We start from the raw sequence: 14028 nt of genomic DNA, 5'->3' as shown, positions 1-14028 counted from the left end.
TCTCTCACACATAGGACCTCTCCGTACTTTGTCTGCAGGCCCAGATGTCTCTTTTGCGATCTCTTTGTTACATTTTGAGTGTCTGAGTCTTTTCTTTCTTTTTTTTTTCTGCCATTTTTTTGGTTTTGACTTTTCCTTTTTCTGTCATCTTCCTTGAATTCAACAAAGCATATTTTGGTATAATAAAATGATAAATTTGAACTTGAATTTGTCTAAAAGTCCCAATAAAATGAACATATTAACTTCTTGGTCAAATTTTGGAAAACAGTGAATCTGTAATTCAAACATCATCCTTTACGAGTAGATGTGAGTGTAGAATCAAACCTGTAAAGCCATCTGTTATTTTTAAGTAATCCCACTGCCCCTCAAATCAAAACAACCAGTGCTACTCTCACACGTTTTTTTATGCAATATTATTATTTTGCAGAAATCACATCTGGCTGAAGCTACATAACTGTGCCTTTTAATGAATATTAAAGGTGTTGAAATACAAAAAGTGTTTTTAACAGCCATAGACAATAGTATCATCATTGTTGCCCGTCCACAGAGCATCATTGGCTGCCTGTGCTGAGCTCCAAAGATATTTTAAGACAGTACCCTTGCCAGCAGCAGCCTGCTCATCCTGCTGCCGTCTGGCGGATGATACAGAATATCCACTGTAGCATCGTCACACTACAGAGCAGCTTCAATCCCTCAGGCTGCGAGACTCCTCATCCTCACTACTCCACCAGTAAAAATAGTTTTATTTCTTATGTAACATAAAAGGATTACAATTTGCATTTCATTGATCCGCCCTGTGTTGTAGAATGACAATAAATAAACCTTAAGTAGTACAGTAAGTATTTGGGGACTCATTAAAGAAAGTTACTAAGTCTGAAATCAAATCTGATGCCTATTTAGTATGATTTTTAGGATTTTTGATAGTACAGAAATGTTTCTAAACCGCATTTAAAAATAGGAAGAAATCTTATTTACTTGTATAGGAATTTGGCTATTAGAGAATCGTCCTAACTCAGTAATTTATCAAGTTTATTTATCAAGTTCATGTTTTTAACCTGTTTTAAAAAAATTTACTCAACCTTTATTTAACCAGAAAAACCCTCTTGAGTTTAAAAGTATCTTTTTCAAGTGTCCTGGCCAATACGTGCAGCAAAAAAGTTACAGATGGACAACACTGAAAAAAAATCAAAAAATCAAAATATGCAACTCCAAAAGAAGCAACATAAAACACAAAAAGAACACAACATTTATTAACAACAAGGAAGGACAAAAGCGTGTTAATATATGCTATAAATGAACTTTAAAAACTACAAAATTAAGACCAGCTAAGATAAACCTTGACACTGACATGCAATCGATGACAAACAACTTGCAACTGTTCGTTGAAATGGTCTTGAGGAACCAATGAGTGCAGCGTTACGTCCTTCTGCAGAACATTCCACATATATATATATATATATATATATATATATATATATATATATATATATATATATATATATATATATATATATGGAGCTGCATGTACCCTAGGTATAGAAAATAAGAAGTTTTATGAACAGAAAGCAAGGATGTTGTTATGACCTAAACCCTGTGCTAAATTCACAGTAACAGACAAAAACAGCAGCAGAATTGTGTAATTCTGCAGAATTACAAGATAGGAGTTTTACTAAATTTCTAACTATGAAACAGGAAAAGCAGTTAGGATGTTTTTCTGTAAAGAGGCTTCTGGTCACCTTTTTCTTACCTCATTAGCTTAATTCAGTCAACAATGATTAAAAGTAATAATTAACAAAAAGAGGGCAGTCTGGTGGTCGAATGGTGCATATCATACCACTCTCCCTCTTCCCTTGTTTCCTTTCTGTATCTTTGCTATCAATTATCTAATAATATTTAGTAGATAAGTAAAAGCTGCACATTAAAAAACAAACTCCTGCAGACGGTCAGTTCAGCTGAAACACATTTATGAGGTCACATCAGCATATGCATCAAGATTGAAGGCCCGGCCAGAGTGCGTTTGTCAGTCCTGTTTGACCATAAAACACACACTCTGCACACTTGAACCCACTAATCAAACCTGCAATACAGTGTTGCTTTCATCTTGCAGGATTTCTCTCCTCTGTTTTTTGACCTCTTTAAAGTATCCCCATCACTTCGATCAGACTTGAGTCAGAGGATCTTTCCGCACAGATTGACACGGATTAGTTTGCTCACAGTCGGCTCGTCGGTTTGTGTTACGCCGCTGCTGTTTATTTCATAGGCAGGGGGACGGCCAGATGGTGAGAGCGTGGAAAAATGAGCGCTTTCATCTCGACAGTATTATATGTATCAGTCATTTTTTAGCCTACGGCAAATAACCTTCTCTCTGTCATTAATTCTCCTTCCCATTAGCATTGTAATTTCACAATTCTGAGTGCTTTGTGTATGTATTTGCGTGTGTGTGTGTTTTTGTGTGTGTGTGTGTGTGTGTGTGTGTGTGTGTGTGTGTGTCTGCTGAGTCATTCAGCCAATAGCTGTGAGTGTGGCTGTCAATGCCTTTTGCTAAATATGCTAATAGCCTGACACCTGTTTGTATAAGAAGAGGAAAACACATACCTCACTCAAACACTCCCACACAACACACGAGCAGAGGAAGCAAACTGATTTGGGAGCTTTGAGTGAGACCGGTGAAATTCCTACATGCATATAGACGCAGTCCTCACCTTCTATTATGTCTTTGTGTAAACGTTTCTCTCATATACAAGGAGCAGTGTCAAGAGGGGCTCTAATCCCTTTTGTTTTGTTTTCTCGGCAGTGATGGAGCCCATGACGGTGACGACGTCTGTGGTCGGACCGGACGAATTTGACCGCAATGCCCCACGGATCTGCGGAGTGTGCGGCGACAAGGCCACCGGCTTCCACTTCAACGCCATGACGTGCGAGGGCTGCAAGGGATTCTTCAGGTGGGTGTCATACTTGAGTTGAGAGCTGTGTGAATATGTTGTCTATTTTTCTTTCTGAGTTTTTAAGTGTGTCCGACGATTGGGGTTTATGGGGAGTGTGTGTGTGTGTTTCTGTTGCGAAGTGTTACCAACAGCCTTTCAGTGCGGAGGAGGTATTGCCTGCTTGCTTTTTTTTGGTCATTATTTACTTTAAAAGTGATATTTCTTCTAAACTTCAACTGAATCTGTACATTTCAAATTCCAAAATTATCCTCAGTTATTTTAAGTTTCAAATAACTAGGTTTTCCCCTTAATATTCTACACGAATCCTTTGAAACCTGGAGCAACATCACTTTTTTGTGCTGCTTTCAGATGCCATTCACAGATATTTAAACCTTTGAGCCCTGAGCAAACTGATGTGATTTATTTCAAAAACATGGAAAGAACAAGCAACTTGGTAAGAAAAGTTCCAGAAATTGTGAGAAATTAGTAGATTTTGAAAATTATTTTCTAAAAAAAGAAAAGGATAAAAAAGGGAAGGAAGGAAAAAATGCTCAGGAAAAACTATTTTATATTTATAGTAATTACATATTTACAATTGTTACAGAATTAAATATTTTTAAGGACTTTTTGCCAAGTCTTGTTTGCCTCATTTGTTGTGTTTTAAATTTCTATTTTTTTTTTTTTTTTTGTATTTGTTACTGATTTATTGCTAATTTTTAGGTAATTTCTTCTTTTATTAATTGTGTTCTTGCCATGTTTTTGAAAGAAATCAAGCCAATTTGCTCAGGTTTCTTAAAGGGATAATTTAGATACTTTGAAGTAGGGTATTAGGGGATACTTATACATGAAAGTGTATTACATACAGCAGATGTCAGTCGCCCCCAGTTTGGATAAACAAGCAGGAGTGCAGACACAGAAGGCAAGCATTGTCCAGCAGTGGAGGTGTCAGGAACAAAACACATTTTAGCCACCTGAAAAAATGTCCCACCTAAAAAAAATCTGAATCAGTTCAAATGTATGCTCTATTGAGAGTACTCTCACTGCTTTACCTAAATGTCCAACTTAAAAAAGGAAGCTATTATATCACTCTTTTTACAGCCTGACTCCATTGAGAGGAACAGTGATTAAGTATTGCTGAACATAGGAGCCTTTGGTCTAATTTGTGTCATTGTGTGACTTTGGTGTTTAAAAATGTTGGTTCAGATTCACTGTAGATGCAATAACACAAGCAGATCAAAGCAGTGGCAGACCAGCATCTCTTGTGTTCAGCGAGCTAAAATGACTGTTTATGTCAAAGAGTGTGGTCTGTTTGATGAGAGCATGGATGGAGTTCTCTGCCAGAATGGGCTGACTGACATGAAGGCAAAGCAGTGAAAGGACTATCAGTATAGCGTACACATAAAATGATATTGATTTTTTTTTGAGGTGGGCTTCTTTTAGGTGCCTGAAAATTGCGATTTGTTGCTTAACCCATCCACAGTGGTACATTGCATAGCTTCCGCGTCGGACTCCAGCCTGCTTTCTTTTTACAACAGGGTGCCTGCTGTCTGACATTTACTATATGTAATACACTGACTATGGATAAGTACCTCATTTAACCCCATTTCAAAAACTCTTTGCTAACCATTAAGGTTCAGAAATAAGGCTTATTTTTACTTTTGGGCAGCTCTGGCAGGTATCGAACTTGTCTTTCAGAAACACTTTAGGTACTTTTTGTTGGCTGTTCGAGCAATCAGTTTTATATAACTTGTGAAACAAATGGCCACCAAGTATATTTATCCTTCCTAAAGTATTTCTATATTAATGACGTAAATGTCTTAGTTGTCAGCAAAATGAATATATGCTACTGCTTTCATGTCCAGGGTGCTTTGCTCCTACTTAAATTGTTTCCATTGTCTGACCATAAGATGTTAAGATGTTATTGTACAGTATGTGTTTTGATGTCTGCTCACACAATGTACATTAAATATATTACACATTATGACGTGGAGTCCACATGCTCTCTCACATTCACTCCAACACACAAACAGACATGCGTAACACGTGATTTTTTTTCATATATCAAGGACTCTTCGAAAAAGATTCACTAATGAAGTACTTTAATTAATTTAAATCTTCCAGCCGAAGGCAAAAGAGGCCTTCACTTCAAATAGACCTTCATTTTTATTAAGAATGGAATGAGCTGGTTCAGGTAGAATTAATTAGTAATCATTCAGATGAAAAATATTAATTAGGTAGTGCATTATTTAGGCTGTGATGCTCCTAAATCTTATGTTACTGTACATAAAATAATTAAAGGGGCATTCATTTTGCCTCAAATGCAGATTTCAGTGATTTTTGCAGCTAATTCCTGGTTCTGAAATGGTTAAACATCTGGAAGAGTTAAAAAAAAATGTGCATTAAGAAGTCATTTCACTGACAGTTTTATTATCATCAGTATACAATGGAATGTTTAAAGCACCACAGGAAATAAGCAATGCTAAGTGAGTCATTGATTTTCTCTTCTATAGGCGCAGTATGAAGCGTAAAGCCTCCTTCACCTGCCCGTTCAACGGTAGCTGTACCATCACCAAGGACAACCGGCGTCACTGCCAGGCCTGTCGCCTCAAACGCTGCATCGACATCGGCATGATGAAAGAGTGTGAGTAGACTGTTTCTGAAGGCTGACATTCTTGCAGCGCTGCTCATTTCATAAAGACCTGCAGGTTGAGGTGGACGTGTGAAGTTAAGCTGCAAATACTTTATTTCCAACCATTTCTTTGCAGTTTCACTCTGACAGTTTTCTTGAAGCAATTACAGTACTTGAGAGATCCAGTACTATCTAGGTCACATCAAATGTTTTAAGAAAATGATAGAATCAGAAAAACAATTCTATAAATTCACATCTTACCCTATAGACAGATAAAAATGGAAACGAGTCGATAAAACATACTAATGTCATTCAGCTGCCACATACAGTAGGTAGGATTTCTGCTGATTTGAGACTGAGGTCATATGAAGGCAGTGTGTAAGATCTTTGACAGTCCTTTGATGTAATATTAATTCAGGCATCTGAAGCTGCTCCCGATGCTGCTTCAGGATCACTGCTTAGCTTGAAACCTGCAGTCACTGCTGCATGAAATACAGTTCACTTTTTTGTTTTTCTATTTCTTCATTAGACCAGATGGTATTTTAGTCTGAGGCATATTTCAGCTAAGGTTGTCAAACGCATCAGTACTTCTTCAATGTTTATAACATAACAGTCTCTCCTTATTATACATTCAGTAGTACAGAAAAAAAAGACCTAAAATCTGATTTTCCACCCAAGGCTGCACAGATAAAACAACTGGGAAGAAAAGTGATTGGTCTTCAACGTGTGGCTGTTACAATATTCTCCCCAGCAACGAATCCACCATGCGACCAGAGGCGGGTTTTTAGTGACTTTGTGTCAGCACTATGTGCAGCTTTTTAAAGAGACATCGAGCATGTCTCACTTCTGAGAAGCCTATGAACACAACAAAAGACCAATTGATATATTGTGAGCAGCTTTATTTTCCTCTGGGTTGGGCTGTTGCTTAAACTACAGATTGTTCCTCATTTGTTTATGCCTGTGCAAGGACACAAAAGATTGTAGAAGCGTATTGAGAAAAAAGAGTCCTGCCACTCTTTCTCGTTTTTTCTCTCTCTTTCTTTGTCTCTCTCTCAACTCAGACCAAACTTCAATCAAACGTTAAAACTAAACAGCGCAGATCAAATATAAACCAAGATTCTATAGCTGCCTTGACTTTTTTCACCTAAAATGTTTCCAGAAACATATTTAAGTGCCATATTTGGCTGTAATACGAAAGTTTGTGAACAGGAAGTGGATCCCGAACTTTTTCCTGAATAGTGAAAACAGAGGCTGAAAAAACACAGAAAAACTAAGCAGTGCTGCTCAAATATGAACCAAGAGTCTGTTAGTGCTGTGCATATTTATTCATGTTTCAGAAGTATTTTTTACTGTACTGTTTAGCTAGAATTTGAGCTACTGGCTGGCTGCCATATTCTTCTTGGATGTGCACCTTGCAGCAGTGTTTAATGGTCTGGTGCAATGCAGTGCATTCTTGTAGTTGTAGGTTTTCTAACTCTTGAGCAAAAGCGAATGCCACAGCCCTTTTTCTATTTCTTTTGTGGTCATGTAGCACCAATTTTTAAAAAATAAATTGCATCTTTCTACCCCATTGAAAACCCAGTTTTGTGAAAAAACCATCTTTCCATAAATGAAATACTTCTTTGTGCCTTGGAGTGTTTTTACTTTTTACTGTGGTATCAAAAGATGTTTGAAATTGAATTGTTATAATGCTAGTGTTGTGTCAAAGTTAAAAATTGTAGTGTCATGGCAACATTCATTTCAACAGATTCCCATTCTTATTACACATAAAACCAGGTAGATGAGGGCAGCCTAAAGTCCTGTTCAATGAGTTGTTGTGCTCATTGAACATTCTTTGTTCAGTGTTGTTGTTCTTTTTGTCCATTTTTTAACATGTCGGGTTCCAACTGGGAAAGTAAAGTGGAAAAAAAAATCTGCAATCCACAATTTAAATCAGTGCAAAACTCAAAATCAACCCAACCAAGCTTGTAATTTGGAAGCCATAGAATCTTTTTTTTTTACTGTAATTGTTTAATTATTGCTCTTTATTATGCTATCATCATCATTAATACTATCTAATACTCACTGATCGTATTATCTTCATCAGCTCTCTAAAGCTTTATGAGGGAACATAAAAGCTCAAAACATTCAAGCTCACTCAGTTTTACATGTACCAACTCCCTGGAGACATTAGTGTCAGGTTGACCGGTGCGAGCAGCAAATTGGTTTCCCACTCGTGTTACATTTAATTTAATATTTAAAGACATTGGGTAAGAACAGCAGCCAATAGAATCAGTGAGTCAGGTGTAAATTGATCTGATTTGAAACATGGAGACCCGCAATAATGAATATACATAAAGCAGGCTGAACCATACGGCAAACTCAGACTTGGTTTAAATAGATGCTGCGAATAATAGTTAATGTATTTAATCCTGCTTTTATCCTATCAGTGTGGTTCAGATAGCGTGAATAAAAGTGCAAAAATGTATCTTAAATGCATGGAAATTGCATTGTCTCATATGTTTGACACAGTTCTGCTCTGAACCATGTTGGTTATGCATACAGCACCAGGATGTAACACGAGGAGAAGGGAGACATCACCTCACCCCACGTTAACACACCTTGTCACAACTGATTCATAATTACAGACTCTTTATTCTACATGTTGACTAATTATCACATTATACAGACATCATTAGAGTCATTAGAGTTCAGAGGAATTGTCACTTTTCTCCATAACGTGGTTGCAAGTCAAGGTGCGCTTTGATTGCAAGACTAATAGGAAGCAGCACCAACAGCAGTGCAGCAGCACCACCACTACAAGTAGTAGATGACAAGGGGAGAATGAGAGAGAAGGGAAGGAAGGAAGGAAGCCAGGGGGCTTTAAGTCCTCTTCAACAATGGCTCTCTTTCTTCAAAGAGACGCACAATGGTCTGGCCCACATTTCCATTCACAAACAGACTGTGTGTATGTTTGTGTGAAACAGAGATGATGCGGGGCAGGGTTCAGACTGCCGATAACCACCGTGTTGACCACAAATAGCCACATGACACTGAAGTGTCTGTGTTTCATTGACAAAAGATGAGAGGCGAGCGAGCGGGCAGAGCGAGACCTATCAGTATAAAATGGCCTCTTTGTTTCTAGCAGCTAGTGTTCAGGTTCGTTTGGGTGAAGGAAGTCCACTGTACTCGCTGTTGAGTGTGACAGCTGCTCTGCTTGTCTCCACAGCATCTATGGACACTATGCGGCCATTTTTTGTTCCAAGTAGAGAGCTTCAAGGCAGCAGCTTTGTTCATACTCTACTCCGCCTGTTCAAGACCTGACCTTCTGCAGTAATAAACCTGTTTCAAGAATGTGGCATTCATGCCAGCAGCAAAGGCAGAGTCACTCCAGGGTGGCATTGAAAAGAAAACAGGATAATACTCCAGCAGTTAGTGCTTGACATTTAAAGCGTAATGCACATTAAAAACTAAATTGATACCCATCTCCGTCATCTGAAGGCTGCAGGTACAGTATGTGTCGACTTGCAGTGACGTGCACTGGCAAAATATTGATATTTTCACTGTTGCACAGTCATGTTGTGTTATGTTGTGCAACAGGCAGCTTCAAAATGACCACAAATATGTCTGTGCTCTGGTGCAAGTGTAACTAATCGTTTCTATTCTGGTGTTGCACTACTGCATGCAGTGCAAATTCATTTTACTTAAAAAGAAACTGAATTGGTCTATATCAGAATTGTGCTGGTGTGACTATGTTGAAGTCGGCACATTCATTAATTTAATGGCTTTGCCCTGATGTAAAATTGACTTACTTTCGTTCGTGATAGATGCACAGATCCCCCTTTGTCCAGAAGTATGTATTTGGAAAACTGATTGAAAATGTAAAGCAAAAGCAGTCACATTGCATCTGCATTCCTACCCTTAAAATGGGCAATTTTTATTTACTGTGAAACACAGAAACACTGTGGATAACTGTCGTAAAGACAGTATGGACTGTGGCGTGCGCCTCCAGTCACAGAAATATAAAAAGTGCTCTTAAATTCCTCCCATGTAGATGTGGTCTTGTGCATGTGCTCATGAATAACTTCAGCAAGTCACTGTCAATGTACCATCTTTGCTTGATTTTGAGCCTGTGTCGCTGTGTCTACTTTGTGCGCATCTTTGTTATGTTTGTCTTTAAAAAGTGGAGTAATGTAGTAATACTTTGCTGCAGTATTTGAGCTTCAGTACATTCACCCTAAGTATTTTAGGTACTTGTGACAAAGCAGAGAAGGAACAAGGAAGGGACAGATGGACTTATGAAGGTATGGGTGGGAAGTAAAACCTGGATTTTGCTTTTTAAATCATTCAAGTTATTAGAAAGACCTTGTTTTTTTCTAGTGTAATGTACGCTCCATTTTTAAGTTGGTGTATGTTACAAGGAAATACATTTAGTCATTCAAATTCTGACTACATGCTTTTCAATTACTAGCTGTTACTTACACTTTTACTTTCAATACTTAAGTACATTTAATATCATAAAATTAATGTTGATACTTAAGTACAAAAAATATGTAATACTTCAAATATGTCATTTTCTGGTAAGATATATGTACTTTTACTCAAGTGTTGGTTTCGGGTACTTCATCCAACACTGGTTTTTGGCTACATTTACATGAACAAAATATTTGTGCCCTTATTCGAAAAAAAAAGAAAGTACTCCTACTTAGCCATTTACATGGCTAATGTAAATGAATATTCCACTGATAATCCTTGTTACTTGCAGCTCTGCATACTACAAAGTTTTCCATCTGTGGTCAGCTTGTGCGAACAAAGCCTCCATCTTTCATTCCTTCGACCACCTTCTTGAAAAGGTCATTATTAGGATATTTGCATTTATCCAAAAACCTTCGGCTTGAATTTTTGCTGTTAGTGTACACGGCATCTGTGATAACACACAAAGCTGACCATAAACAGACAAAATGCCAAACTTTGGTAAAATGCCCATCAGAGACATATATTCTGAATGTGGATAATGCTACATGTGGAATAAGGCCTAATTCAGAAAACCCAAATGGAATATGTGGTTCACATATATTACATACATTCAGAATATAGGGGCTTTTTTAAAAAAAATCTTGTGTGCGTTAATTCTTTTTCATTTCGTGTCCCCTCTCCACATTTGGACACTTTGGTTGTTCTGTCAATGCAGCGTAGCCAGAGTTCTTTTTCTCCACAGCAGTAGTTTTAGTCCCAGGGTGGATAATTGATCTGTCAATCTGGTCAGAGCCGGTCAGATCAATGGATGAGAGGAACAGCTGCTGCAGAGGCAAGTGAAAGCAAACTTTAAGACCCAGTTCAATGAACAGTGAAGTTTCACTTTTGCTGTGGCTAGTATTCTGCTGCTCCATCTGTGCAAAGAGTAGGCCGTGTGCTCTGATAGTGTCGTGCAATGTATAACCGAATGATATATAGTATATATATAAAACTGGGTGTATATATTATGTTATAATGTGGGTATAATTATACAGCCACTATGAGCCTTAAAAAATATCTTTGATGAGATAATTTACTTTTGATTAAGATTCTATTTTTGCATTTTATTAGATAGGACAGGTCAATAGTGTAAAAGGGAGAGAAGGTGGGGATGACATGCAGCAAAGGGCCTCGAGCAGGAATTGAACCCAAGGCCGCTGCGGCAAGGACACTGCCTTTATTCATGGGGCACTTGCTTTATCCACTCAGCCGCTGATGCCCTGAGATAATTAACTTTTAAACAACATGTTTGTGACTTATTGATAGATATTTTGTCGAATATTTGCAAATGTAAAGCTGACAAAACAGAAAAAACAATCACCCATTTCCATTTTAGGTGTAAGGATGTATAACACTTGTTATGTTTAAGAATGCATCTTTGAGGATAAATTACAATTCAGTTACCCTTTGTTTTTTTGCTATGTGTTTTGTCTGCCTTTATGCTGCCCTCTCTTTATATTGGCAGCTTCATCTAAGCTTCCCCATCATTCAGTTTGAACTGTGTGTCGCTGTGTGTGTGTGTTTTCATGTGCCCTCTGTAAGCGGTGCCAGCTGAGTTGGTAGTAAACACCCCTGTGCTGTCGTTGTTTGACAGAGGTTAGAGAGATGCCAGGAAAAGACCTCCCCGTTTGTGTGTGTGAGCGTACGTATTTGCATGCTTTGCTGTGTTTGTCTGTTTGTGCGGGGGTGTGTATTCCTAACAGGATTAGAGTCACAGGAGAGTTTCTGAAATGTTGTAGCCTTTCCATGATTGGATCCCCGCCCTCGCTGTCTTTCAGTAGCAAAGCTTCTCCCGTGGTGCTGCCCTCCATTCGCCCCCCTAATTTATATTCTTCATCCTCCCTCTGAGTCTTTTGTATTCTGCCTTTGTGACAACCATAACACCTGCATTACCATAAGTGCCAGATGCTTAATTTATAGTTGGATAGACATGCCAAACGGAGGTGTAAATGCATCCACAAACAATGGCTTGGTCTCCAAAACTATTCCGCTTATCTTTCAAAGCATTTCCATCCATGTAGACGTGCATGACTTTGAGAATCAAACATCGTGTGCTTCTTAAGCGGGGTTTATACGTCTGCGTTAAGTCGACACCCTAACTATGGCATACGCTCCTGAAGACAATAAATCCCCTCCACAATACCATTTCAAGTCTCTCTCTATTACTCATCCTTCATATGAGTAGAGGAAAAAGTCCGCTAGCTGTTCAGCTAATGTATGCAAAGGGAAATGTCCAAGGCTTATGCTAATTACCTTAGCATGAACTATGCATGGTGAAAACACGTCTACTGTCAGACAGGTGTTTTATCTGTGAAACGTGTGAGGTTTAATGGACCCAAATTTTGTAAAGTTTCCTTTGATAAATGTAGCTTTTCTTCCTGGCTTCATATGAGTAGAGGAAAAGTCCAGTAGCTGCGAGGCTAATTTTATACAATGTAAAAAGTCATGGGATTATGCTATTTACATTAGCATGTTGTATTTGTGGGGAAACCATGTCTATACAATCCAAAACGTCATAGGCTTATGCTCATATCGCTACAGGCAGATATTGGTTTAGAATGAAAAAAAAAAAAAACAGATCAGCCAACATGCTGATATCACAAACCAATACATTTAATTTTTTTAATAACATAGTGAACATGTACAAAACATAAGTCCAATATGAGGTATTTTCTTATTTTGCTCAAAATATGAACATTACGTACTTTGAAAAGCATTGTATTTCATGTCTACATCTGCTGGTGGGCCTTCACAATAAGAGTATGCATAATATTACATTAATTCCACTACAGAGGAGACTTGGTGATCTTTAAAATTAGGTGGTTAAAGAAAAGTGGATAAATCGATATTAATATTGGTAATTTGCCAAATGATATGTTATATATCAGCATATCAGATATTGGCAAAAATCCAACGTTGTGCAGTGTCTGGTGTGAGACAAGTGTTGGTGAACCCTGTGAGTAATAATGGTCCTAAATCTTGTAGTGTTACTTTTGTTAAATGTTCTTTTGTTCCAGGCTTAATATGAATAGAAGACAAGTCTGCTAGCTGGAAGACGAATGTATACAATGTAAAATATTCATGCTAATAACATTAGCATGTTGTATGTCTTGGTAAAAGTGTATTTCTGGGAAAAACATGTGTAGTATAAGACAAGTTATTTTCCAGTGAACATTTTTGGTTAAAATGTTGTAAAGTTACCTTTGTAGCATGTTGTTTTTGTTCTCATCTTCATATGAGTAGGGGAGAAGTCCTCTAGCTGCTCGGATGATTTATAAAATAAAACATTTCATAGGCTTTATGCTAGTAATATTACTGTGATGCATTTGTGGAGAAACTTCTCTATCATTTTTTCTCTGTGAACCTTGTGAGTTATAATGGAGCTGCATTTTATACTTTTGTTAAATGTTTTTGCTGTTTAGCCATGTTTCGTGTGTGCTTTAGCTTTGTCACTTGAATCAATCAACACAAAGGCATAGAAACCCTACACTACAGCCAAACAGTGTTTTTTGTGGAATAATCGCATAGTGACGAAGAAATGCCAGCGCACAAGTATAAACACTCACGACAGCATTGGCCACTTATGTAAAGCCTGCAACTCTAACACCCTTTATTTTTCTCCTCTGTAGGAAACCAGAAGGTTACAGTTGAAATTAAGATCTCAGCACTTTTTGTTGATGCGTTTGGTTTCATTGCGCATAAAGCACAATTGTTTTAATGGTAACTCAACCGGCAAATAAACTGCAAATAAAGGAGAGAGGAGCATGTGTGAAAAGACTAAAGCCCACATAATGCCATGTCATTAAAATTGCTAAGTAGGCACAGTCAAGTGTTGCCTAATGTGTTTATATCCCACATCTTCCTGCCACCATGCACACTTGTGTTTTGAGCTGATGCTAAGACACTCAGCGTGTGTGGGTGCCCTGGTGCCTGGCTGACCTGAATTTACCTCTCGAAACATCACACTCCCAGGGTGGGTAG

The 14028-nt window shown here is 37.9% G+C and overlaps 1 protein-coding gene across 2 annotated transcripts in view; it reads left to right on the top strand.

Moving 5' to 3' along the window:
• LOC121947225 (vitamin D3 receptor A) overlaps positions 1-14028 on the top strand; it is a 107358-nt gene that overhangs the window by 62545 nt on the left and 30785 nt on the right. For both annotated transcript variants that reach the window (XM_042492180.2, XM_088082501.1), the window contains exons 3-4: positions 2795-2942; positions 5435-5565. In XM_042492180.2, coding sequence (XP_042348114.1) covers positions 2797-2942; positions 5435-5565 — 277 coding nt within the window. In that variant the 5' untranslated portion in view covers positions 2795-2796. The remainder of the gene's footprint in view (positions 1-2794; positions 2943-5434; positions 5566-14028) is intronic.

Source organism: Plectropomus leopardus, chromosome 9 (genome assembly GCF_026936395.1).
Source record: "Plectropomus leopardus strain MGB_pleo_1.0 chromosome 9, ASM2693639v1, whole genome shotgun sequence".
NCBI lineage: Eukaryota > Metazoa > Chordata > Actinopteri > Perciformes > Serranidae > Plectropomus > Plectropomus leopardus.
This window is presented reverse-complemented; position numbering and strand designations above follow the sequence as displayed.